The sequence below is a fragment of the Bufo gargarizans genome, chromosome 1 (genome assembly GCF_014858855.1).
Source record: "Bufo gargarizans isolate SCDJY-AF-19 chromosome 1, ASM1485885v1, whole genome shotgun sequence".
NCBI lineage: Eukaryota > Metazoa > Chordata > Amphibia > Anura > Bufonidae > Bufo > Bufo gargarizans.
The window spans coordinates 409,364,821-409,392,458 of record NC_058080.1 but is presented as its reverse complement, the minus strand read 5'-3'; the positions used below and the strand labels follow the sequence as shown (position 1 = coordinate 409,392,458).

The 27,638-nt window shown below is 44.5% G+C and overlaps 1 protein-coding gene across 3 annotated transcripts in view; it reads right to left on the bottom strand.

Annotated features, from left to right (window-relative positions):
* Positions 1-27,638, bottom strand: part of LOC122921374 (prostaglandin reductase 1-like) — a 119,960-nt gene that overhangs the window by 53,951 nt on the left and 38,371 nt on the right. Inside the window, exons 1-3 of one of the 3 annotated variants that reach the window (XM_044271362.1) lie at positions 11,593-11,791; positions 11,453-11,498; positions 5,717-5,776 (exon numbers count right to left, since the gene is read on the bottom strand). In XM_044271362.1, the coding sequence (XP_044127297.1) occupies positions 5,717-5,776; positions 11,453-11,457 (65 nt within the window). In that variant the 5' untranslated portion in view covers positions 11,458-11,498; positions 11,593-11,791. Of the gene's footprint in view, positions 1-5,716; positions 5,777-11,452; positions 11,499-11,592; positions 11,792-27,638 lie in introns of those variants that run through there. The other 2 variants (XM_044271354.1, XM_044271369.1) reach the window with 2 other exon arrangements.

Below are 27,638 nucleotides of genomic sequence, written 5' to 3'. Positions count from 1 at the left end.
ATCTTAATTGATTTATGGAATGATTATGTTCAATGAAATGTTTTGCAACCAGTTTATCCAATGCACCCTTTCTTATTGTACTTTTGTGTTTGTTAATTCTTTCTCTCAATTCCATCGTGGTCTCACCCACGTAGATCAAGCTGCAAGGGCACTGTATCATGTATACCACATCGGTGGATCTACATGTATAGTGTCCTCTGATTTTAAACAATTTACCACTATATGGGTGTGCAAAACCGTCGCCTTTCATGATGCCACTGCAGTTGGAACATGAAAGGCAAAGGAAATTGCCACCTCTCAATGGTGCCAACCTCTTTTGTCTTTCTACATCTTTACCACCTACATCTGCTTTAACAATTCTATCGCGTAGGTTAGGACTTCTCTTGTAAGCCATCATTGGGGGAGCCGTAAATTCAATGACATTAGGTAATCCTTTATGTAGAATTTGCCATTCTTGTCTAAGAATGGCGGCAATATTGCCACTGTCTCCTCCATAGATGGACACAAAGGGAATCCGAGACCCCTCTTTGTTTTGGGACCTCCTTGTAAAGGTAGAACTGCGATCAGTAGTCACAATTTTCTGTCTATTGCGTTGGATCAATTTTTTAGGGTACCCTCTATTGCTGAACTTTCTACACATTTCCTCCACTCTATATTCAAACTGATCTTCATCAGATACAATACTTCGTACCCTAAGCAGCTGACTCCATGGTAAAGAGTTCACCATACTATGTGGATGGCTACTATCATACATCAACAAAGTATTTTTATCTGTGGGTTTTTGGAACAGATTCGAACATCAAGGAATTGCAGCTCACTGACAGATTGTGTCACCGTGAACTGCAGACCCCGGACCCCAGAATTCAGATGTACATGAAATTCATCAAGTTCCGATGTGGTACCCGTCCAGATTAAAAATATGTCGTCGATGTAGCGCCACCAGCACAGAACTCTCTCAGCAAATCTGGAGCGATATACCAGCCGATCCTCGACCTCCGCCATAAAGATGTTGGTGTAGGTGGGGGCCACATTCGACCCCATGGCCACACCCTGCTTTTGCTGGTAGAAGGTGTCCCCAAAGAGGAAGTAATTCCTCCTCTTGACCACCTCCAGGAGGGCGAGGATCAGTCGGCGAGCCCCCAGAGAGAGATCTGTGCTGGCCAGGGCCACATCGACGACATTAAGACCATATATGTGGTCAATGAACGTATAGAGTGATACAACATCGAAACTGACCAACATATAACTGTCTGGTAATCTAAGCGAACTTAGTTTGGTCAGAAAATGACCAGTATCCCTGATGTAGGAGGGGGCCGCGGTGGCATGGACACGTATGATTTTATCCAGAAAGATAGAGACAGTGTTAAAAATGGAACCCCTGCCCGACACAATTGGACAGCCAGGGGGATCCACTAGACTCTTGTGGATCTTCGGTAATACGTATATCACAGGGGTGACTGGATGGCTTACACGTAAATAACAATTCAAATCATCCTCAATGATTCCTTTACCAAGAGCCTCATCCAATATCTCCCCTATGATATCCGCTATATCCCATTTGGGATCCTTGGTTAACACCTCATATACTTCACCGTCTCCTACCTGTCTGGAAATTTAATCAACATATTTACAAGTATCCATCACGACCACGGCACCCCCCTTGTGAGCTGGTTTGACTGTCAACTTGTGTCATGCTCCAACTCCCAAATAGCCTGTCTCCCAGCTTTAGACAAATTATGTCTATACACATGGGCTTCCTCGGCCCTCAGTTGGTCAATACGTTTCCTAACCAATTCAATGTATGTTTCTACAACATGATTGTTTTGTGGCGGAACAAAATGACTTTTGTTCCTCAATTCCAATTTTTTACATGATAATGCATTAATGGACACATTAGATTGTATATCAGATACATCATTATCTTTAGTTGAGAAAAAAGCCTTCAATCTTAGACGTCTATAAAACCTCTGGAGATCTAACTCCAATTCAAACCTGTCCCGTGCTATTGTTGGACAAAAGGTCAAACCCCGGCTCAACACATTAATTTGTGCATCATTCAGCTGTACAGATGAAATGTTCACCACAAGATTTACTGTTTCTGCTGACCGCGTCTCGTGGTTTTCCCTTGCTTGTACATGAGTACTTCTGCTGGTGTCGGGGGAGGGTTTTTGATGGATCGGCTGTGTTTCCTACCACCCCTTTGATATCCCCCTCTCCTCTTCTCCTGCTTTGGCCTAAAAAAAATTGATGCACCAGACTCATCAGTTGAATCCGATTCACCTGCAGTAAAGCCGAATTTACCCTATTCAAAATGTTTTCCCCTTCTACGTCTATTAAACCTTTGGGGCTGAGACGATTGTCAATTATATATTTTTCCAAACTGGTAATTGTCTAAGTCTCTATGCCATTTATCTCTTTTAATGCGTTCCACTTCCATTTTATGTCGCTGAATGTGTTGTGTTGTTTTTTCTTTGTATACCGTATAGTCCTCCACACACATGAGGTCTTGGATCTGGGCATCCAGGTCAGCTGATGCCTTCTTTAGATTATCAACCTCTTTCTGCAAAAAGTCTATATTCAATAGCATTAATTCAAAAGAGTATTTGTTATTTATCGCTTCAAAGGCTTTGCAAAAGTCTCCATTGTTCGGAAACAAATTTGGACACAAGTTTGACCCCTTGGTATCCTTTGATTTTTGTAATATTCTCTCAAAGTGATTAAGTGCAATTCCATAGTGTTCAGTCTTTTCATGTCTTGTTCCACCTTCCGTTTCAAAATATCCACGGAAGGGGAACTTAAAAAGGCCACATCACATCCAAGAGAGAAGTCCTAACCTACGCGATATAATTGTTAAAGCAGATGTAGGTGGTAAAGATGTAGAAAGACAAAAGAGGTTGGCACCATTGAGAGGTGGCAATTTCCCCTGCCTTTCATGTTCCAACTGCAGTGGCATCATGAAAGGCGACGGTTTTGCACACCCATATAGTGGTAAATTGTTTAAAATCAGAGGACACTATACATGTAGATCCACCGATGTGGTATACATGATACAGTGCCCTTGCAGCTTGATCTACGTGGGTGAGACCACGATGGAATTGAGAGAAAGAATTAACAAACACAAAAGTATAATAAGAAAGGGTGCATTGGATAAACCGATTGCAAAACATTTCATTGAACATAATCATTCCATAAATCAATTAAGATTTCGTGCAATTGATAGTGTAGGATATTTGAAACAGGGTGGGGACAGAAAGAAGATCTTGAGAAGAAAGGAACTAAAATGGATTCACACCCTTAGGTCTCTGCAACCATTTGGCCTTAATATAGAATTTAACGTCACCTCCATTGATTCAGATGTGTCTGCAGTAAGTCCCTTTGATATTGGGACATTTTGTTTTTATAATATTATATGTAAACTTTTGGTGGTTCATCCCCTGCTCCCTGAGGTGATCATAGGCCCATTTAATTGATCTGGTGTGTCATACTCCGCAAATAGGGGATGTATACAAAGTATGGATGGCCCCTATAATGCGGTTGATTGAAACATGTTGTCGTGTGTATTAAATGCTATATGAACATTATATTATGATGTTGACTAGGCGGTTCGCACATTTGCGATAATCGGAGTTGCTCCATGCGATTTACAGGTTTGATGATCCAAATGGATCTGTCACGGCTGGCGGTGGGGGAAACCCCCAGCCGTGCGGTGCCAGGAGATGGTAGGGTTACCCCTTGGCCGGGACCACAGAGTTAGGGAGCAGGTCACCTCCTATTGCGTCCCTAACGCTGACCCTGTCTCCTATCTGTATGAGCCGACCTTGGTGGTAGGAGGGCTCATACGCCGGAACCTTAAAGTCCCTACGAGCCCTCAAGTCGGCCCTGTACTAGGGGACAGAGTGAGACCACCTGCTCCTCCTAGGCACGGGGGAGCAGGAGTCTCAACGGCCAAGCAACACAGGGGAATACAACAACAGACTTATGGCAGTGACAGGCAAATGGGACCAACACATCACTCACCTGCCACAGACAACAAACCCTGGATCCCATGTGCAGGTGCTGCAGTTCAGACACCAACAAACACAGCACACACCAGACATCCCACAGGAACCCAGGACCACAAGCTGCACTAACATAAAACCCCACACACACCTAAATAACACAGTGAAACATAGAAATTCCCGACAGAGGTTTTATGACCAGAAGGATGGTCCCCACCAGGCAGATGGAGGAGACAGGAGGCTGCTCCAGCCAGCATGGCTGAGAGCAACCTACTGAACCCAGCCAGGGACTGAGGCTTTATAGGCCAAGAGGCCACACCCAATGGTCAGAACACACCCAGTGACATCACACACACACTGGGAAGGGAATTAACCCTTCCAGCACCACAGAAGGGAAACTCACATAAAGGGGAAAGCACACAACCTCACTCACCTGTCTCCGACGGCAACGGCATGCGTGGCAACCGTGTCCTCCAGAACAGCCAACAGGCCGAGACACTTCCACAGCATGCAAACATCACCAGACGTTGCCGCGGACAACCGCAGGTGAAGGGAGGAGTCTGGGTGCATACTAAACATCACCTCGTGCACAACAAACAAACAAGGAAGTGCACAATATCACACGTTGCCAAGGGCAACCGCACACATGCCTATTGTCCGCGGCAACCGCACCTGAGGCAAACAACTAAGTGCCCCCAGCTGTGGTTGACAACACCAAGCCGCGGGCAACCGCATGCGGCTCCCAAGGAGTCACGACCATGACCAGGGGTCGTGACAGGATCGATCCTGATATAGCTGAGTCAAAGATTCTTTTTGAATGATTCTATTCAGGATGTGTCCCGTTACCATGACACTGTGGATGCTGTACTTCAGTGACGCCGTGCATGAGCGCCGATCACGTGCTGTGGTCATCGGATGCCCAGTTGCGCATCTTGATGACACTAGCGGGCGCGTCACATGACCGCGTGCGCCAGGACATGATTGTAACAGCCGATTGGCTGTAGGAACTAGCGTCATCAGTGTACATGGAGACTGGGATATACCCTATTACGTAAGTTCAGCTGTGCGCATATGCGCACATCGCATGCAGCAACGCCGACATGGTGGATACCGCCACATCATGCTCGTGGTCAGGTGAAAGGTAATAACTTATTAGGCTAATACACAGGAGATAGGGATTGGTAAATAACATGACCAGCGATTATTATTGGTGATTTTGAGGGGGTGTGTTTTTATATGTGGGGTATATATATATGTAATTGTGATGATGTCATTAGGCTTGACAAAGGCTGTGCATCAGCCGAAACATTGCTGTACTTTTGTTCTATGTCTTGAGGTCGCAATAAAATTTGTATGATGGGAGATGCTGCCGGTGCCAATTTGTTTTTCGCCTATCCTGAGGATAGGTCATCAATATAAAATTACCAGACAACCCCTTTTGGATGACAGAGGAGGAGCTTGAGAACTAGCAGGATCTGCAACTAAAAAGATGAAATGGAGAGCACCACGTAAGTATTCTTTTTGTTACCCAGTTCATGTGATTTTTTTTACTTGAAATGGAGGGTTTCTTTAATTACTTTTTTACTGTACAGTATCAAACATATTAAACGTATATTCTTCTTAGTTAACAGAAGTGAAAAATTAATAGGAATCTGGTAACCTGCTGTCTGACAACCCAAGACCCATCTGTCCTGAAAGCCATGGATTATATATATTACCTGGCAACTTGGTATCCTATCATTACATCCCCTTCTTTCATAATCCAGCTACTATACGGCCTGTAAGATATGAAGGAATTAGGTTAGTGCTGCTTGCATGTTATCATGAGTATTCACTAAATATTGTTTAACACTTCAAAAATGCCCATTTCTGTGGTATTTAACAAAAATCTGACAAAAAGAGAATATGCATTACCAGTTTATTCAGACTCAGAAATTAATTTTCACTGCCAATCAAATGTACCCAATAAATGGCACTCTGTGGCCTTCTGCTGCAAGTATTGAAAAGTGGGTGTGAATCTGAGACTGGGATTTCTAAGCTTTGATTGTCACCATATTTACAGTAATGTTTTCAGGACTCAGGGCAGCTTCTTAAAGGGAACCCGTCACTAGAGTTTTTGAGGATCTTCATTGTGGGTTGTATTGCAAAGGGTAAATTCCAGGGCAAATCTGTAACTAACACATGCAGATTTTGCTGCGGATTCATTATGGAATGGCAGTGAAATCCATTCTGCTTGGAAAATATGTATCAAAATTAATCATATAGGTTAAATAATCAGTTTTTGTGACAGTTTTGACCCAAAGCCAGAAATAGATCCAGCATGAAGTATAAGTCTGTCCTTTATCTTTCTCATTCATTTGGAATCTATTCCTGGCTTTAGCTAAAAAAAACTGCACCAAAAACTGCTGTGTCTTAAACAACCCTTAACCCCTTCAATCCAGGTAATCCCCTATATTACCATATTCTAATCCCCGCAACTTTACTTTTAAGTCTATGGAGCTGTTTGAGGGCTCATTTTCTGCTGAATGATCCTTACTTTTCAATTATGTCATTGGGTTGTGTATGACTTTTTGATCACTTTGTATTCAATTATTTGGGGAGGTGAAGCAATGAAAACAACGAATTGGCCATTTTGATTTTTGTTTTTGGAAGACAGCAGCTATGTTTTTCTAATCATGGACAACCCCTTTAATCTCAGGGATCCTTCCACACCAAAGATGAAGAGGCAGAGCACAGAAACAGCTCATGTATGTCCATCTCTGAACATGTAGAAAATAGGGTGTACTATGGGGCTGAACTGCTAGGTGGCGCTATTATAGGTCTTAAATGTAATCTCTCAATATACATCACCACAAAAGATGCTCAGAATTATGGGGGATATTTATCAAAAGTGTTGTAAAGGAAATCTGGCTTAGTTGCCCATAGCAACAAATCAGATTCCACCTTTCATTTTCCAAAGGTGAAATTTGGTAAAGTTATACTTTACACCAGTTTTTTAAATCTCCCACATTGTGTTTTATTTTGCTAAACATAAAATTATTGAGCTAACCCCTTTAAAATGTAGCAACAATTCACATATAGTGGGTAGCTTATATAAAACTTAACGTTTAATGTTTGCATTTAAAATAATAGGCCCAACAAAATTTTTAAAAAGTTGCACTGAATACAACTAAAAGCTGCATGAGTGTGTTAAATTGCAGTGTAGTTATAGGTGAGGAAGGGACCCGATGGAGGGATAGCAAATATAGATAGAGTGAGAGGAAAAACAGACGGAAGGACACAATGCTGGGTCTCAAGCCCTAGGTGTCCCTAAATTTGTCTCTGTCCCCACTCTAGCTTACAAGCCCTAGAGTTACCCTTCCTGTTTTTAGACTGCCCAGCAGCTGCCATACGCAGGACGCGGGTGAGGACATCCGCATCACTTCTGTACACCATGAGTATCCAACGTGGAACAGATAAGTTGAAATTATTGGTGACTCAGTGCTTCTGACTTGTCGCTGCTAAGCGCTGGGGGCACACCTCCTTGAACAGTAGGAATCATTCTTTGACATAATCTGACCAGAGTATCTGTCTCAATGTTGGGGAGTATACCAATTGATGTTTTGTGCATTGAACAAAAGGTGCATTCGGGCTAAGTAGATAGTACTGGCTCGGACTGTAACTATACTCTGCTTTTCTTGACACATTATATTCGCAATTAGATATCTTGTGGTCATAAGGAAAGTGGTTCTGGGCTGATCCTATAATTTCACCCTGGATGGCAATATATATGTGTCGATTGGAGACACTTGTTTTTTTTTTGACCGGTTATTTGGAGGTCATATTTGTATAACATAGTTTAGTCCCCTGAGGAGTTGGCAGAGGCCAAGGAAACGCGTTGGGACTTCTTTACTCACCATCAAAAGGGATATAACCAGGTCCCTTGTTTAATGGGCGATATTAGTGTTATATCATAAAGCCTCGAATCCAGGCAGGGACACTATATAGCCTAACTTTACTATACTTTTGCTAGTTGTCTTTGGACCACCAGTGATACCAGGAGTGATCGGACCTGTTCACACCTGCTAGACGAAGCTGGGCAGTCTAAAAACAGGAAGGGTAACTCTAGGGCTTGTAAGCTAGAGTGGGGACAGAGACAGACTTAGGGACACCTAGGGCTTGAGACCCAGCATTGTGTCCTTCCGTCTGTTTTTCCTCTCACTCTATCTTTATTTGCTATCCCTCCATCGGGTCCCTTCCTCACCTATAACTACACTGCAATTTAACACACTCATGCAGCTTTTAGTTGTATTAAGTGCAACTTTTTAAAAATGTTGTTGGGCCTATTATTTTATATGCAAACATTAAACGTTAAGTTTTATTATAAGCTACCCACTATATTGTTACTGGATTAAAGGGTTCAGCTCATAACTGATACCAATAGTCTGACCATCTGTACGTGGTTGTGTTCAACCCCTTTAAAATGTAGCTTAGCATATTAATCATGGGTCTGCCTCTTCCACTACTGACTTTGATGGGAAAAACATTATTTAACAACCACATGATCATGGTTTTACAAGAGGTATCGCAACATGGTTTTCCATAAAAGCAGTACTAGGAATATTTTCCTTGGACTGCCCACGTAGAAAAACCGCAGTAGCAAAACCGTAAAGAATAAGATATATGGGCCCCTTATCTCATGGGACACCAATGATTTCTTATTGGCCTTAAAGGAACTACATTGGCAGGAAGGGTACCAGTTGGTATCCCTCGATGTGGAAAGCCTCTACACCCGCATCCCTCATGGTGCGGGTGTAGAGGTGGGCCTTGACATCATAACTAATCTTGGAAAGAGTTTGATTTTTTTGTGATTTCATTGGTAAGGCACTTGAATTTATTTTAACCAACAATGTGTTTCAGTTTGGAAACAAGTGGATTAGGCAAAGGCTGGGTACAGCTATGGGGACCCCCCGTTTCCTGCACATTCGCATATATGTACCTCGCCAGATTAGAGGATAGGTATATCTATTCTTCTATGAACCCATTTTTACCCAAATTAAAAACGTATTTACGTTTTGTGGATGACGTGTTCATAGTATGGGAGGGTACAGAAAATTAGTGTAGCGAATTTGTTGAGTTTCTCAATATGAATGACATGGGAATGACCTTCACCCTCAATTTTGGAGGTACCAGACTGGAATTCCTGGATGTGGCTGTCCTGGTGGAGGGCGATGAGTTGGTCACGGAGAGCTTTCGTAAGCCCACGGCGACCAACTCCTTGCTCCACCATGACAGCTTCCATCCACGAAATGTGAAAAAAGCTGTACCCTACGGACAGTTCATCAGATTGAGATGCATTAACAGTAGGGATAGTGGATACCGCACACAGGCAGATGATCTAAAACAGCGATTATTGAAGAGAGAGTACTCAACAAAGATATGAAGAGAGTAGAAGAGGGTTTCTTCCAGAATGATCTATTGAAGAGTGGTAGTTGTAGAAATGAACAGACGAAGATGAATATTAGGGGCCCTAGGTTTGCATTCTCCTTTAAATACAGTCTCATGGCAGAGCGGATTCGCTCAGTAATATTTAAAAATTGGGACATTTTAAGGAGAGATGCAACCTTGAATGAACTTACAGAACAGAAGCCACTTATTTCTTTTAGAAGTAGCCACACTATCAAAGATAGACTTGTCAGAAGTAGGTTTCAGCCTACTAAAGGTAATAATTGGCTGAGGAGTAACATACCGAAAGGTAATTTTAGATGCGGCAGCTGCTCATTATGCCCCCATAATTCCCAAAAGAAATATATTAAGTTTGCAGGGACCCAGCATAGAATCAACAGCTTTATCAACTGCAGCAGCAGTGTATGTTCGAAAGAGTAAGGGAGCATTTCAATTCCATTAAAACAGGAAAGGGCTGCCCGAGATTTATAGATCATATAAGAAATGCCCATGGAGGTAACGTTGACTGTATTTCCTTCACCGGGCTGGAGACTGTGTCCGCCCCTCTGCAGGGAGGGGATAGACATCGCCTCCTCCTGCAAAGGGAAGCAGGGTGTATTCTGCGGACTCAAGCTGTGGGTGAGCTTGGACTGAATGATAGGAATGATCTAAGCCCCTTTTTGTAGGCATATATTTATTGTCATGCATAAGTATGTTGCTTAGTGTTTATGATTGTCTTGTTACATGTATACAATTTTGTATTTCATTTTACCCTTTGAGACGGACATTGTCTTGTTGTCTATCACCATGATAGCAGGCGGCGCCGATATTTAAAAAGGGTGATGCGAAAGTACGCAGTGACGCACAGCCCGGGGAAGCGCGTTCAGCACGAAATGGCCGTCGCTGTTTGATGCGTGCATTAGAATTGTCCGCCCCCTGCTATACCTTATCTATGGAATAAACCACAATTATTTCAACACACTGGTGAGTGCCGCTGCTTACTTCTCCTTCTATGTTGTTTCCATAAGATATATGGGGGCAGCACGGTGGCTCAGTGGTTAGCACTGGTGCCTTGCAGCGCTGGGGTCCTAGGTTTGAATCCGATCAAGGACAACATCTGCATGGAGTTTGTTTGTTTCCTCCCACACTCCAAAGACATACTGATAGGGACCTTAGATTGTGAGCCCCATTGGGTACCGTTGGATGCTAATGTCTGTAGCGCTGTGGAATATAGTAGAGCTATATAAGTGCATAAAATAAATAAATATTAATATGTGGTACTGGCCATTGTTCCTTTAGTGCTTTCTGCCATAGTTAGTGCTGTTTTTCAGTTTTTTGCACCTTTTTTATTTTTTTTTGTTCTAGCTTCTTTCTTTTAATCTCTGGTGTTTTCATCCCATTCTCTATAGGGAAAAAATGCTAGTGGTAAGACACATTGGATAGACATTTTTTAAGACCAACATTTTAGACGCCAGTCTTAATAAAGCCCTAAACTGGCGGAGGATCTGGCAAAGTTAAGAAGAGGCGCTGACATATTCATGTATGTAGAGAAGCTAATATCTATATTTACATTTATAATATTTGTTCTGGGCCATTGTGCCATTTTAGTGGCTTCTCACCTAGTACTCTACTTAGCATTTACTGGTACACCAACAACCCAACAATCAAATTGACCAACAAAGTATAAGTTAGGGCTCATGCACACAAACGTATTTTATTTCCGTGTCCGTTCAGTTTTTTTGCGGACCGTATACAGAACCATTCATTTCAATTGGTCCGCAAAAAAAATGGAAGTTACTCCGTATGCATTACATTTCCGGATGTCTGTATTTCCGTTACGCAAATAAATAGAACATGTCCTATTATTGTCCGTATTCCGAACAAGTATAGTACTGTTCTATTAGGGGCCAGCTGTTCCGTTCCGCAAAATACGTAATGCACACAAACGTCATCTGTGTTTTTTGTGGACCGCAAAATACATACGGTCATGTGCATGAGGCCTTACTATGATTATAATTAAACTAATTTACCTCATATATGGGTCCACACTTAAAAAGACCGATTCCAGCAAAATTTCTGAAAATATATACATGTAAATAAAAATGTTATTATGAATTCAGGTGGAAAATATATCCAGTAAAAAAAATAATTATTAAAATAGGTACCTCACCTCTCCAACCCCATCGTGGCCATTCTGATGGTGCCTAAGTCTCCACTGTCATCAATTCCCTTCCAAGATCCTCACACAGCAGGAAATGGCTGGGAATGTCGCTCAGCCAATCACTGGGTGAGGCACATGGTGGCCCAAGTCACATAGTCATTAACCAACCTTAATAAATAAACACACAGACACCCTCTAAGTGGAAATATATGGCTGCAATGTTTATTAAGAATAAATAAGCATAATAAATTACCATAATAAATAATAATTAGCATACATTAATTAAAATTCATTCCAAATAAATCAACCATTAAACTCCAGAAAAACTATAACCACCAGTCCACCCAGCGTTAGCTGGGCGACAAACTCAAACTAATAAACATTGCAACAGACAAAAGACCCCAGCGGAGCACTCCAATATAAAAGGAGTCATTTTCTGCCATTTTCCTCTTGGACCAATCAAAATCACAGAATTTTCATGTAAGAATAAAACGCCCCCAACCCTTGGCCTAGTTCCCAACCAACGAATAATGTTCTCAACTGGACAAATAGATGAACCAGGACAACTAAACAGTCTCAACGAACAGCCTCTACCAAGTTGGTCTGTTTTTGACCTCCTTATTCTCACCACCACAGAACCATCATCAACTTTCACATCCTCAATTAATAAACCTGACGGAGAGAAACGACTACTAGAGACCAGCTCACTTATACGTAGGGCCCCAAAAAATACAAATCTCAAAATGATTGAAACAAATCTTATCCAAAACAACCCACATACATTACAATATGTCAATGGAAATAGGTCTTCTCACATCTCCACTAACAAAATTCTTACTATAACCTTTCAATATTTGCTTGACAACAAATTGATTAGTCACCGATTGTTTAAAAAAGAAAGAGATACCGGCTAACTTTTTGTGTATAGAAGAGACTGCCAAACCTTTCTGAATCAGATCACATACAAAAAGTAGGATTAAGCTAAAATCATCATCTTGCAGGAACTGAATTCCTAAAATTATTAATTATTAGTCCCAAACAGTGATGGCTAGTTCGCCGTGTTCGCCCCCGAACACATGCGGGCTGCTATCTTAAATCACAAGTCCGGCGATGCACAGGTAAGTCCTTACCTGAGCCTGTGCGCAAGCCGGTCTGAAACAAATCCGAGAATAGCCGCCAGGGGCCTTTATCAGGCTTTTCTCGGAACTGCCTGCTCCCGGTAACCGCATTTGTTTCAGACTGGCTCGCAGCGCAGGCACAGGTAAGGACTTACCTGTGCATCGCCGGACTTGTGATTTAAGATGGCAGCCCACATGTGTTCGCAGGCGAACACGGCGAACTGGCCATCACTGGTCCCAAATTACATAGATGTCCCAGACATGGCGTCCCTTCCGACTCTGCGTTGGGTGCCATAATCCAAAATCTCTCCTACTGCAAACGTGATAAAGAATCGGCAATGTCATTTGATTTCCCAGGTACATATCTTACCTTAACCCAAACGTTTAATTTGAGACAGCACAAAACTATATGTCTAAGCACTTTTACCAATAAATCACCTTTTGAAGACAGGGAGTTGACAGCAAATACCACACCATTATTATCTGACAATAACATAATTCTATTGTTCATAAAGCTCAAAAGCACAAATAATTCTAAGAGTACAATGTTTTTGGTGACACCATTCTGTACCCAATTTATAGGCCACTTTTCAGCTGACCATTTATTACTGTAAAATGCCCCATACCCAAAACCACCTGCAGCATCCGTAAATAATAGGCTATCACTTTCACAAAATTCCTACTGCCAACACGTATGACCATTGTACATACTCAAAAAAATTCAAGCCACACACCTAAATCTTCCCTCAATTCCTTTGTCAAACGAATGTGAGAAAAAGGCAATTTTAGACCCCTTGTAGCAAAATAGTCTTTTAGAAAAGACCCTGCCAACTGAAATCTACAAGCAAAATTCAACTGCCCAAGTAGTGACTGCATCTCCCTCAAAGTTGATTTCTTCCTAGCCAACATAACAACTAACAATGCACGTAACTTATTCAATTCATCCTCCAGCAGTCTAAATTCCATCTTACCAGAATCAATCACTATACCTAAAAATTCCAAACAATCACAAGGTAAAACTGTCTTTTCTAACGCTATTAAAATACCAAACAAACTGGAAAACTCTTCAAACTTAGCTAATAATTGAAAAACACATATCTGACCCAGAACTACCTACAAACAAAAAATCATCCAAATAATGTAAAATCCCTCCTTCTGACAACTCAAAATCAATAACCCAATGCAAGAAACTAGCAAATGATTCAAAATAACAGCAAGATTTTGAGAAACCCAAAGGTAAGCAGAGGTCAAAATAAAACTTACCTTCAAATTGAAAACCTAAAGAGTTAAAACCATTAGGATTAACTGGCAACAATCTGAAAGCTGATTTAATATCAGCCTTGGCCAATAATGCACCCTGACTGAACTGACATAAATAAAAAAACAATGCCTGATCAAAAGATGCGTATTCAACCGAAGCTTCAGATTTGTCTACCACGTCATTAAAGAGATTGCCCGGTCCCAAAATCAAAATTCCTTTTATGTGCTCCTAACACCCCTCATCATGCCTACATATGCCCCCAATACCTGTTTTTTATGTCCGAGCTTTCCTTCCCCCCTGGAAGACATCACAATATCCTGGCAGATCTGTTTACTTTCTCCCCTTCTTGTTTTGTTGCCATCCACACTGCCCCCATAAAAGTGCCATCCATACTGCCCCCATAACAGTCCCATCCACACTGCCCCATAACAGTGCCATCCACACTGCCCCCATAACAGTGCCATCCAGTGCCCCGTTTGCCATCCAGTGCCCCCTGTACGATACAGACGACAATCCCACGCATGCGCACTAGCATTCAGCATAGTGCGCTTGCGTGGTGAGTGAGGACGGTTGGGCGGAGCTTTCTTTTGCTGGAGGCGGTGACGTAATTCATGACGTTCCGTCTCCTGCTCAAGGCAGGAAGAGAAGACCGGAAGACAAAGAGACGGACTTCCCCCTGAAGAACAGACTACATGACCAGGAGGCAGATCTCAGGAACGGCTACACTGTGGAAGGTAAGTATGTCACCAATAATCTTTACTCCACAGGTTAGAAGTTATGAGCCAAAAAAAGGTTTAGGCCGGAGAACCCCTTTAAGGGAACTCTTATCTGGGTATGACCTATGATGTGTCAACCTGGAATCACCAGAATCCTTTTTGGGAACAATGCCCAGTGGAGACAAATGAAAATTAACAAAAAGATGGCAATCAAAAGGACTAGCAATCCTACACGGCATCTAACTCTTTTTTTTATTTTCTGCCTAACTACCTCCTTAAAATGCTAAACCGACTTCAGTCCGCCCACTGACAGCCTGTCCCTTTAACAGCTGGTACGTCAAAACTGAATTTAAAACCCTTAAAAATGTATTCAGCTATCTCCCTGTTTGGATATAGCTCTAACTGTGGGAGCATTCTTTCCAGTTTCACTGGACTCAAGGCTTTTTGAAAGCTGCTCCCGCACACTGAGCTGCTGCTGTGGGTTTTGGCTATTTCTTTTGAAACAGCAGGACATTGAATGTGATCCACCGCAAAAGGAGCACTCATGCTTATACCTACAGCTTGCCTGCCACTTGCAGACCGATTCATTAAAAGCAAAGCAAACTCCTTTTCTTAACTGACCTTGAGAATTAGCTGGTTTAGCAAGAGTGATCCTCTGCGGAATCATTAAATGTATCCACAGACCAACGTCCTTAACACCAAATGATGGAGGAACTGCTAACTTTTGGCGAAACATTTCATCATAGTTGTACCACGCCATACCGCCAAAGTATTGAAATAAACGACTACATTTCTCAGGGAGCCTTTCACCTAAAACTGATGCATAAATTCAATAACCCTGTAACCAATTATTAATGGACCTAGAGACACTGCGCTTCCTCTCTTCATCCTTATCGTCCTTTTTATCCACCTTTAAACACTCTTTGGCGGATGGTAATAACGACAAAATGTCGATAAATTCCAAACGGCAAATGCGTTCTTTAATAACAGAAGCCAAGTGATAACCTAACGGAGAAACCTCACAAGTAAATTGCTTCCCTAACACATGTCTCAACTACACCTAAACCTTTGTCAAATCTAGGTAACCCACCAACTGACTGTTGTCCAAAACTAGCCCCAGCGCCGGGCATAGACGTGTCACTCCCGCCAGGACCCTCAGCAGCCGAAGGGTTAACAGATTTTAACAAACTCAGAGAACATTTTCATAAAATAAAAAACTGAATGAGGAACAGACTGTACATTCATGTTCTCACCACTAGGGGTCGCCTCTTGGCTTCTTCCAGAGGAACAGTGTGCAGGCTCTTCACCTACCACAGCAGCAGGACTGGGGGTCGCAGAAGAAGAGGACTTCTGGCTGAAAGAGGTAGGTAAATCTTCACCCAGTCCTCTGGGCAGCTACAGGGGGAAGGGGGGGGGGGTGGCGCACATCCCTGAAGAAGATGGGGGTGGACACCAGCTGCCACAGACACTCCCTCAGCTTAGGATCCATTTGTCTGCTACAGCTGCTCCTCCTTGTCACCTCACCTCTTGAAAAAGGATGCCGCTCCACACTGCCAGCAGCACTGTGCTCCCCAGCAGGTACAGGAAGGGGAATCGCCTCCCGGGAACAGCCTCTGGCTCCAGACGACGGGGTACGTCCACCGCTGCTCTTCCTCCTGCTGCCCGCATCTGAAGGGGGGGCATAAACTTCTCTGGCCCTCCTGGAGCACTTCACTGGCGTCACGCTGTGTTCCTCTTCAGCTGACATCTCCTGAGCTCCGCTGACAGGACCGGACTTCTGCACTGGATCCTCTTCTCCTTACTCTACCAATGCCAAATTAGGGCGCTGCAGACATGTCCGCAGCCACTGCTTACCACCCTTGGATTCCTCTCTCAGTATCAGCTCCCTCAGCAAGTCTTCCATGGTAAAGCACTCCAGCGCTGATACAGGTCTTCTTTCTTCTTACAAGCACAGACCCCAGTGGAGCACTCCAATATAAAGTAGAATTTTCCCGCCGTTTACCTCTTGAACCAATCAAAATCACTGAATTTACCCGCTTCAGAACTGGACAGGACCAGAAATGATGACTCGTGCCAAGCACAGTTGACCTCAAGATGACCCGGCCGGTAAGTACCACTGGAACACAAGAGGGGGAAACACACAAAAAGGGGGGAGACACACCAGCCATATAGAACACATAGCCATATAGACCAAACCATTATAATCTTAATTAAAATGACAGGTACTAGGCCACCATGTGTCCCCCAAGCAATTTGCTATGGGGGGCCCTTGGCATTATTGCTGCAGCCAGTGATTGGGTGAGCAACATTCCCTCTATGTCAGCAAAAAGCTGCACACATTGTGGACCCGGGCACCATCTGAATGGCAGAAGTGGGGTATGCATCTTTTTTAAACCATTAGCATCCTACAGAATTTTTATTTTTTCTATGGCTTGAAAAACCTTTTAAAAAGGTACAAATCTGTCCACATACAGCCACCAGAAGCTTTGGAGCTGACTGTACACTGTGTATATATTGGCCCAGATTTATTAAGGTGTGTACACCTAAAACCTGTCTAAAATGTGGTGCAAGTTGGTGCAACCAGGGTTTTAACACTTTTTCTGACTTACTCGTCAAGGGATTAGGGCTTAGTACAAAGAAGTCCTGTATCAATGTAAGCCAACCAATAGTAATTATAGAGAGTCAGTGAAAATGGTCTATCACTGCACCAGATTTATCATCCTGCCTGAGCCTCTGCGATACGTCTAGAAAGGCTTTCCAAGATTACACCATCTACAGGATTTGGCCTCTTGCACACGAGCATGTGCTGCCTGTGCTGCGAGCCGCAAATTGCAGTCCGCAACCGTGGGGCTGCTGCATGCGAATCGTGACCCCATTCACTTAAATGGACAAGTTCTATATTTTTGCGGACCAGAATCCCACGAAAGCACTCCGTAATTCTTCCGTAGGGTTCCGTTCCCTGCTTCCGTTCCGCATCTCACGTCTTGAAATTAGTTTCATGTCCAATTCAGCAATTTTTTTTAAAAAATTGATTCGGACCCAAATCAATTCTTGTGTGCTAGTATGAGCAATGGAAGGGGCAGTAGGGGGATTAGCAGCAGGGAGTAGTAGCTGTGGCAGTAGCAGCAGCCATACCAAACATAACATGATAGTAGGCAGGCAGACAGAGGCAGTGACATGATGGCAGTAGTCATACAGTATGGAACATGATGGTAAGCAGGCAGACCACGGTAGTGGCAAGATGAGCGAAACGAAGCTGACGAAGAGGAACTTGATCCGTATTTCAGGAAAAATTTGATTCGCACTGAAGCTGAATTTCCTCACGCTTCATGGTAACGAATCGCATTTTTTCTTAAAATGGCTGCTGCACGTGTGAGGACATGAAGCAAAGAACTCTGGGAAGGCGGGATCACCCAAAATTCCATGCATGCAGCCAATCAGCAGCCAGCCAACCTTGTGATGTCACAGCCCTATAAATAGCCTCAGTCATCTTGGATTCTGCCATTTTCCAGTGTACTTAGTACAGGGAGAGACGTCATCAGGCGCTAGGGACAGTGCTAGAAAAAACATCATTGTGAAAAATATGTACAAGTGCAGGGAAAGATTATTCAAGGAGTAGGGAAAGGATAGGGAGGAATGATTCCACAGCATTTATGTTGAACAGGGTTCAGTAGGGGAGGTTACAGCCTGGGTAAGAGGAACAATCCTATTACACCTTGCTGCACTGACTGGGCACCCAAATTGCCATTATACAGCTCTGTAATTCCAGCAAACCGTTCTTGTTATTAGGGTGCAAGTGCTGTTTGATATCGCCATTAAGGCTACTTTCACACTAGCGTTCGGGCGGATCTGTTCTGAACGGATCCGCTCATAATAATGCAGACGGAGGCTCCGTTCAGAACGGATCCGTCTGCATTAAAATGGCAAAAAAAAAGCTAAGTGTGAAAATAGCCTTGGACGGATCCGTCCAGACTTTCAATGTAAAGTCAATGGGGGACGGATCCGCTTGAAGATTGAGCCACATTGTGGCATCTTCAAACGGATCCGTCCCCATTGACTTACATTGTAAGTCTGGACGGATCCGCACGGATCCGCATGCCTCCGCACGGCCAGGCGGACACCCGAACGCTGCAAGCAGCGTTCAGCTGTCCGCCTGTCCGTGCGGAGGCGAGCGGAGCGGAGGCTGAACGCCGCCAGACTGATGCAGTCTGAGCGGATCCGCTCCATTCAGACTGCATCAGGGCTGGACGGCTGCGTTCGGGTCCGCTCGTGAGCCCCTTCAAACGGAGCTCACGAGCGGACACCCGAACGCTAGTGTGAAAGTAGCCTAACAGGGTTTATTACAAGGAAATATTTATATGTCTTATTTGCCCTTATGCGATGCAGTTTTATGTTCTAAAGCATTTTTTGGCTTGTATTAGTGGGAAAAAAAGGGCTTATTAGCCATTGTGTAGTGAAGTGCGAAAATTACAACCCTTTGTCGTGTATTAGTGGCAAAAGAAAAATATATTTGTTGTTCAGCAGTGCAGTTATATGTTCTAAAGCCCTCTTTGGCATGTAATAGTGGCAAAATAAAAATATATTTGCCTTTCAGCGGTGCAGTTATATGTTCTATAGCCTTCTGTGGCGTGTATAAGTGGAAAAAAAATAAGGGCCTGTTTGCTATTCAGCGGTGCTGTTATATGTTCTAAAGCCCTTTTTGGCATATAAAAGTGGCAAAAGTAAAATGTATTTGACATTCAGCGGTGCAGTTATATGTTCTAAAGCCCTTTTTGCCATGTATTAGTGGCTAAAGTAAAATATATTTGCCATTTAGCGGTGCTGTTATGTGTTCTAAAGCCCTTTTTGCCGTGTAAAAGTGGCAATAGTAAAATGTATTTGCCGTTCAGCGGTGCAGTTATATGTTCGAAAGCCCTTTTTGCCATGTATTAGTGGCAAAAGTAAAATATATTTGCCGTTCAGCAGTGCAGTTATGTTCTAAAGCCCTTTTTTTGTGTGTATTAGTGGGAAAAAAGGGCTTATTAGCCGTTGTGTGGTGAAGTGAGAAAATTATAGACTTTTTTGGGGGTATTTTAATTTCCTTTTTTTAAATGTATTTGATCTAACAGTATGTCAGACAGAGAAGTGCCAGGCCCTGCACAGGAGAGTGGTAGAGGCCTAAATGTTTCTGGCGCAGGCAAAGGTCGTAGCAGAGTAAGGGGCCGTGGCAGCAGTGTTCACTTTGAGAGGACTGAGCTCCCAGTGTCAGCTAGCGGTCGTGTCGCGACCAGCAACCAAGCGGTTCTTAACCGCCTCCGGACCGCCTAACGCAGATGTGCGGTCCGGAGGCGGCAGCGCTGCGCACAACGACGCATATACGCGTCATCTCGCGAGACGCGAGATGACGCGCTATGCGGCCCGCGCATGCGCAGTTCGGGCCGGCATTTCGAAGAGGACCATTTCGTCATCAGCTTGCCAGCCAATGATCGCGGCTGGCAAGCTGATGATTTTCAAAAAAACCAATCACAGCGCCAGATAACAGATCATATTTGTAAATATGATCTGTTATATGGCTGCCTGCTCCTCTGCTGGTTCTTTTCGTCGGTTGGATCCAGCAGAGGAGCAGGCTTCACAGTGAGTACACCAACACTACACACTTAGCCCCAGATCACCCCCCTGAACCCCAATTAACCCTTTGATCACCCCTTTGTCAATCACTAGTGAAAGGAAAAAAGTGATCAGTGTAAACTGTCACTTTTTTTTTTCACTGGTATTGACCGTTAGGTTTTAGGTATAGTTTAGGCCCCTTGGTTAGGTAGTTAGCGATCAGTTAACGCCCAGCCCACCGCACCGCAGTCTGTTATTCGCTGATTAGCGTATCGCTAATCAGCATTTGTACTTTTATAGTATCTGGAAGTGATCAAAACTGATCACGGTCAGATCTATAATAGTACTAGTGTCACTTTAGTTCGCCCTCCACCCAAAACGCAGTGTTTGCCCGATCAGGCCTGATCGGTCGCCCACACGTGCGTTCACCCACGCCCGCCCCACCGCAGTGACAGAAAAAAATTTTTTTTTGATCACTGCACAATCACTTTACACGCACTGCGGCGATAAAAAAATCAGTTTTGATATTTTTTATCAACCGCAGCGGCCTCCGGTACTTCGCTAGTCTCCCCTTTGTAAGACAGGCTTGCTTTTTTTTTCTTGGGTAGTCTCAGGGAATACCCCTAAATTTAGTTGCCCAAAATGTCAAACAGGGGGTATTCCTCTGAAGAGGCCTACAGGCTTCTGACCCAGTCGGATGAGGAGTGGGAACCCTCATCTGATGAATCCAGCGGGTCAGAATACGAACATGTAGAAAGCAGTGGCTCTCTGACCCAAAGTTCGGACGAGGAGGCTGAGGTCCCTGATACCACCAGGCGTACCCGGCCCCGTGTCGCTAGACCACAGGTTGCGCAGGATCCGCTTCAAGAGCAGCAGAGTGGGGCTGGTGCTGTCGGATTACGTGGTGAGGCATACACCAGTAGCCCAGCCCTCCCTGGACCTAGTACCAGCACTGCCGTACAACCTGGTGAAGTAGCGAGCACCAGAAGGGCAGTTGAAGCTGGTACGGTGGCACGTGCAGTAGTGACCCCGTCGCAGCCACCGCAAAGACGTGCCCGTAGAGCCCCTAGAATCCCAGAGGTGCTGGCAAACCCTGATTGGCAGTCCCCAACTTCAGCCGCACCTGTAGTTTTCCCTTTCACTGCCCAGTCTGGAGTTCGGGTTGAGACAGCTCAGATCGGTTCGGCCCTGGGATTTTTTGAGCTGTTCTTGACTGCGGAGCTCTTAAACATAGTTGTGGCCGAAACAAACAGGTATGCCACACAATTTATCACCGCTAACCCGGGAAGCTTTTATGCCCAGCCTTTCCGGTGGAAACCAGTCCAAGTTTCCGAAATTAAAACTTTTCTGGGCCTCCTCCTCAACATGGGCCTGACAAAAAAGCATGAATTGCGGTCATATTGGTCCACGAACCCGATTCATCACATGCCCATGTTCTCTGCTGCTATGTCCAGGGCACGTTTTGAGGCCATCCTGCGTTTCCTGCACTTTAGTGACAACACCGCCTCCCGTCCCAGAGGCCACCCTGCTTTTGACCGGCTCCACAAAATTCGGCCCCTCATAGACCATTTCAACCAGAAATTTGCAGATTTGTATACCCCAGAGCAAAACATCTGCGTAGACGAGTCCCTGATACATTTTACCGGGCGCCTTGGCTTCAAACAATACATCCCAAGCAAGCGCGCCCGGTATGGGGTCAAATTGTATAAGCTCTGTGAAAGGGCCACAGGCTATACCCACAAATTTCGGATCTATGAGGGAAAAGATCAGACCCTGGAGCCGGTCGGTTGCCCTGACTACCTGGGGAGCAGTGGGAAGACAGTTTGGGACTTGGTGTCACCCTTATTCGGCAAGGGGTACCATCTTTATGTGGACAATTTTTACACAAGTGTGGCCCTCTTTAGGCATTTGTTTCTAGAACGGATTGGCGCCTGTGGTACCGCGCGAACTAGTCGCGCGGGCTTCCCCCAACGGCTCGTTACCACCCGTCTTGCAAGGGGGCAGAGGGCCGCACTGTGTAACGAAGAACTGCTCGCGGTGAAATGGAGAGACAAGCGTGACGTTTACATGCTCTCCTCCATTCACGCAGACACGACAATACAAATTGAGCGAGCAACCCGTGTCATTGAAAAGCCCCTCTCAGTCCACGACTATAACCTTCACATGGGAGGGGTGGACTTCAATGACCAGATGTTGTCTCCGTATTTAGTTTCCCGCAGAACCAGACGCTGGTATAAGAAGGTGTCTGTATATTTAATTCAATTGGCTCTGTACAATAGTTTTGTTCTCTACAGTAAGGCTGGGAGAACTGGATCCTTCCTCAAATTTCAGGAAGAGATCATCGAGAACCTCCTGTACCCAGGAGGTTCCGTGGCCCCATCCACCAGTGTAGTTAGCCGTCTACACGAGCGACATTTCCCCAATGTCGTTCCTGGTACCTCAACCCAACCGTCACCCCGAAAAAGATGTCGTGTCTGTAGCAGGAGTGGAATAAGGCGTGACTCCCGCTATTTCTGTCCTGACTGTCCTGACCAACCCGCCCTATGCTTTGGAGAGTGTTTCCGGAAGTACCACTCATAGGTACACTATTAGCATAGGGATCATCTCACCAGGAAAGGCACACAGGGCTATTAGGGCCCATTCACTCACTGCTGCTGCAAACGTCTCCTTTCACATGGGACAAAGTGCATAACGCACTTCGCCACATCTTTGGGCGATTTGCGCTTTGCACATTGACCCATGGGGAAGGAGAGGTTTGTTCTATAAAGGTAAAAAAACAAAAAAAAAAACACCAGTAAGCAAAAAGGTGGGGTCACATGTGGGGTATTTATACTGCCCTGGCTTTTTAGGGGCCCTAAAGCGTGAGAAGAAGTCTGGGATCCAAATGTCTAAAAATGCCCTCCTAAAAGGAATTTGGGCACCTTTGCGCATCTAGGCTGCAAAAAAGTGTCACACATCTGGTATCGCCCTACTCAGGAGAAGTTGGGGAATGTGTTTTGGGGTGTCATTTTACATATACCCATGCTGGGTGAGAGAGATATCTTGGCAAAAGACAACTTTTCCCATTTTTTTATACAAAGTTGGCATTTGACCAAGATATTTTTTTCACCCAGCATGGGTATATGTAAAATGACACCCCAAAACACATTCCCCAACTTCTCCTGAGTACGGCGATACCAGATGTGTGACACTCTTTTGATGCCAAGGTGGGCAAAGGGGCACATATTCCAAAGTGTACCTTTCGGATTTCACCGGTCATTTTTTACAGATTTTGATGTGTGACACTTTTTTGCTGCCAAGGTGGGCAAAGGGGCACATATTCCAAAGTGCACCTTTCGGATTTCACCGGTCATTTTTTACACATTTTGATTGCAAAGTTCTTCTCACACATTTGGGCCCCTAAATTGCCAGGGCAGTATAACTACCCCACAAGTGACCCCATTTTGGAAAGAAGACACCCCAAGGTATTCTGTGAGGGGCATGGTGAGTTCCTAGAATTTTTTATTTTTTGTCGCAAGTTAGTTGAATATGAGACTTTGTAAGAAAAAATAAAAAATAAAAAATCATCATCATTTTCCGCTAACTTGTGACAAAAAATAAAAAGTTCTATGAACTCACTATGCCCATCAGCGAATACCTTAGGGTGTCTACTTTCCGAAATGGGGTCATTTGTGGGGTTTTTCTACTGTTTGGGCATTGTAGAACCTCAGGAATCATGACAGGTGCTCAGAAAATCAGAGCTGTTTCAAAAAGCGGAAATTCACATTTTTGTACCATAGTGTGTAAACGCTATAACTTTTACCCAAACCATTTTTTTTTTTGCCCAAACATTTTTTTTTTTTATCAAAGACATTTAGAACAATAAATTTAGCGAAAAATTTATATATGGATGTCGTTTTTTTTGCAAAATTTTACAGCTGAAAGTGAAAAATGTCATTTTTTTGCAAAAAAATCGTTACATTTTGATTAATAACAAAAAAAGTAAAAATGTCAGCAGCAATAAAATACCACCAAATGAAAGCTCTATTAGTGAGAAGAAAAGGAGGTAAAATTCATTTGGGTGGTAAGTTGCATGACCGAGCGATAAACGGTGAAAGGAGTGTAGTGCCGAAGTGTAAAAAGTGCTCTGGTCATGAAGGGGGTTTCAGCTAGCGGGGCTGAAGTGGTTAAATGGTTTACTCGATCTTCTACTTCTTCGGAAGTGACATCAGACACCATCAGCTAAGAGTCAGTGGGTTTGTCATACACAACCCTTAGTTGGCATGGCCCGGAAGCAGGCCCTGTGCCCTCACCTGTCCTCAACCTGCCTCTATCCTTTTCTGTTCCCTCAGCCAGAGAAGTATTGTATGCTGTAGGCTCAGCTCCACTATACAGTGAGGACGAGCTACTAGAATACAGTCAGCAGCTACTGGCAAGCCAAGATGTGGAAAAGACATCCGCCGCTTCCTCCACTAGGCGGGCAAGTAGTGATGAGGAGAGTGGCGTGGGAGCTGGTGTTGCAAGCGGTCAGGCTCCTGACCCAGAGACGGTAGAGGAGGACATCAGTGACATGAAGATAGTACTGGATGATGATGATGTAGCTGATTGCACTTGGGAGCCGGGTGACAAAGGAGCTTTATCATCATTGGGAGAAGAGGGTGGCAACTTGTCTGTGAGGCAGCGGCAGAGCCAGCAAGTCGCTAGTGTGGCCGGGAGTCAGCAGGGTGGCAGCAGTGGGATGTTGGGAGCCAAACGTGCCCGGGGTGGACCACTCACTTCGCAGGAGCCTACCTGCCCGGGAAGTAGCGGTGCACAGGTTCACGGAGGCAGCGGCGGTAGTAGTCAGTCAGTGCGAAGTGTTTAAAAATCACCTAGTCGGCGGTGTGGCAGTTTTTTGTTAAGCCTCCGGAGGAGGTGAACATGGCCATATGTAGAATCTGTGGGCAGAAAGTGAAGTGTGGCCAGGGTGCCAATGTTGGCACCACGGCCCTGCGTCAACATATGCGGTGTCACCATAAAGTGGCTTGGGAGAAGCATGGCTCCAATGTGGTGCTCTAGACTACTGCAGCAACCGCTGCATCACCCAGTAGCACGCACCCGATTTAAGGCAGTCAAGGCTCCACCACCTCAGCCGAAGGGAGCTGTCTGTGCTTCCCATCATCTGCTGGTCCTGATGCTTCTGCTCCTCGCTCTCCTACTACTCATCAGTCAATATGTCAGCAATCGATCACTGAAGAGATTGCCAAGAGACAACAGTATGCGTGCAATCATCCAACGGCGCAGAAGCTGTACGTGCTTGTCATGCCCTGCTAGGACGGTGTACGGAGGTCTGTCAGATTGGCAGCACATGTCTAACCTTTTGTTTGTTTTGGAATCATGCTGGATCCGCCTTCATTGGCTTAAATTGCCTTCAATCCCAGAGGGCAGTGCGGGTTATAGATTTCTGTCTGGCCTTGGATTCAAGGAAGGAAGGATTGTCTGTTCCAGCTCAGATAAGTTTTATTTCTGTTTGTGTGGTTTGCGGTATAGGCCATTTGTGTGTCTTCTGCCCCTTCTCCCCTTTCACCATCTCAGGGATTCTAGGGTGTTTGCAGTCCAGGCACGAGGACACTTCATACCTACCATCAAGGTCTGAATGTGGGCTTAGCAGCATAGGGAGAGAAGTCAGGGATGTGCTAGGAGGTGACCTGTCCCCAGCATCTAGCCTAGACACTTGTGTATTTGGTTGTCTGTGTATCTGAGATCCTGTCCGCCGTGACATTATAACCCGCCATACTGTGACTGCCATTACTCAGCGGTTTTGTGATGGCGTCAATTGATGCACTGGTTGACCGCATGCAGGGATTATCCCTAGAGGTTGCGGATCTGCGTAGTTCGGTCACACAGTGTCAGAGTGTTCTGGCATCAGGTGCAGGTCAAATTGGTGGGGAGTCTAAGGTCGCTCTTCCCGAGAAATTTACAGGCGGTACGGATGATTTTATCCGCTTTAAAGAGTCATGCAAATTGTATTTTCGACTGCGTCCATTTTCGCCAGGTGATGAAAGTCAGAGGGTTGGTATCATCATGTCTCTGCTTAAAGGGGACGCGCAATCCTGGGCTTTTTCTCTGCCGCCCGGTTCTCTGGCCCTCCGGTCGGTGGAGGAATTTTTCAAAGCCCTGGGATTGATTTACGATGACCCAGATAGGGTCTCGATGGCACAATCTAAATTGCGTAACTTATTACAGTGTGAACATACTGCAGAGGTTTACTGCGTAGAGTTTAGGAGATGGGCTACTGAGTCAGGTTGGAACGACCCTGCCTTACGTAGTCAGTTTTGTCAGGGGTTATCTGAGAGGTTGAAAGATGCCCTGGCTTTTCATGAGTACCCAGATACTCTAGAGAATGCCATGTCTTTGGCTATACGGTTGGATAGACGTATCAGAGAGAGGTGTAAGGGTCCCTCCGCGCAAGGGATCCCTTCTGCGTATGGTTTTGTCTCACCTGCTGCCCAGGGTGATATTACTCATAACTCTGGGGTAGGGGAGGAACCCATGCAGTTGGGTCAGATATCTTTTCGTTCTGGTAGGAAAAACTTTACTAGATTACATAAACTATGTTACTACTGTGGAAAAAGTGACCATTTTGTTTATGCTTGTCCTTTTGTTAAACCGCATGATGATATGAAAGAAAAAAAAAACGTCCTGACTCTTAGTAGCGTGAATGGAGTAGTGGAACAAGCAGGTATGCAAGCTCCCTGTAATTCTCGTTTTCTCCTTCCAGCTATGGTGGCGCTAGACTCAAGAAAATTTTCTGTTGAGGTATTCATTGACTGTGGTGCTGGGTTAAACCTTATTGACTTTCTTTTTCTTCAAAATCTGGGTCTAAGTACGTGCACTTTAGAAAGGGAGATTCCGGTGTTTGCAATAGATTCTTTACCTCTTTCTCAAAGGAGTCTCACTCATATTGCACATGGTATTCAGTTTAGGGTGGGTGATTCACATGTAGAGTTTATATCTTGTTTTGTCATGAGGGATTTGCCTGCTCCTATAGTCCTAGGTTTACCGTGGTTGACAAAACATAATCCAATTATTGATTGGCAAGCAAGACAAATTATTGGTTGGGGAGAATTTTGTTCGGAGAATTGTCTTGGCACATCTATCTCTGGGGTGTCCACTGCGGTTCTACCTCAATATCTCTCAGACTTTGCGGATGTCTTTTCGGAGGGTGGGACCCAGGAATTGCCCCCTCATCATGACTATGATTGTCCAGTTAATCTCATCCCAGGAGCTAAATTGCCAAAGTCTCGCCTTTATAATCTTTCCCAACCTTTGTCAAGAAAAAGGATGGATCACTGAGACCGTGTTTGGATTTTCGGAAATTGAACCGTATTACGGTCCGGGATCCGTATCCCCTTC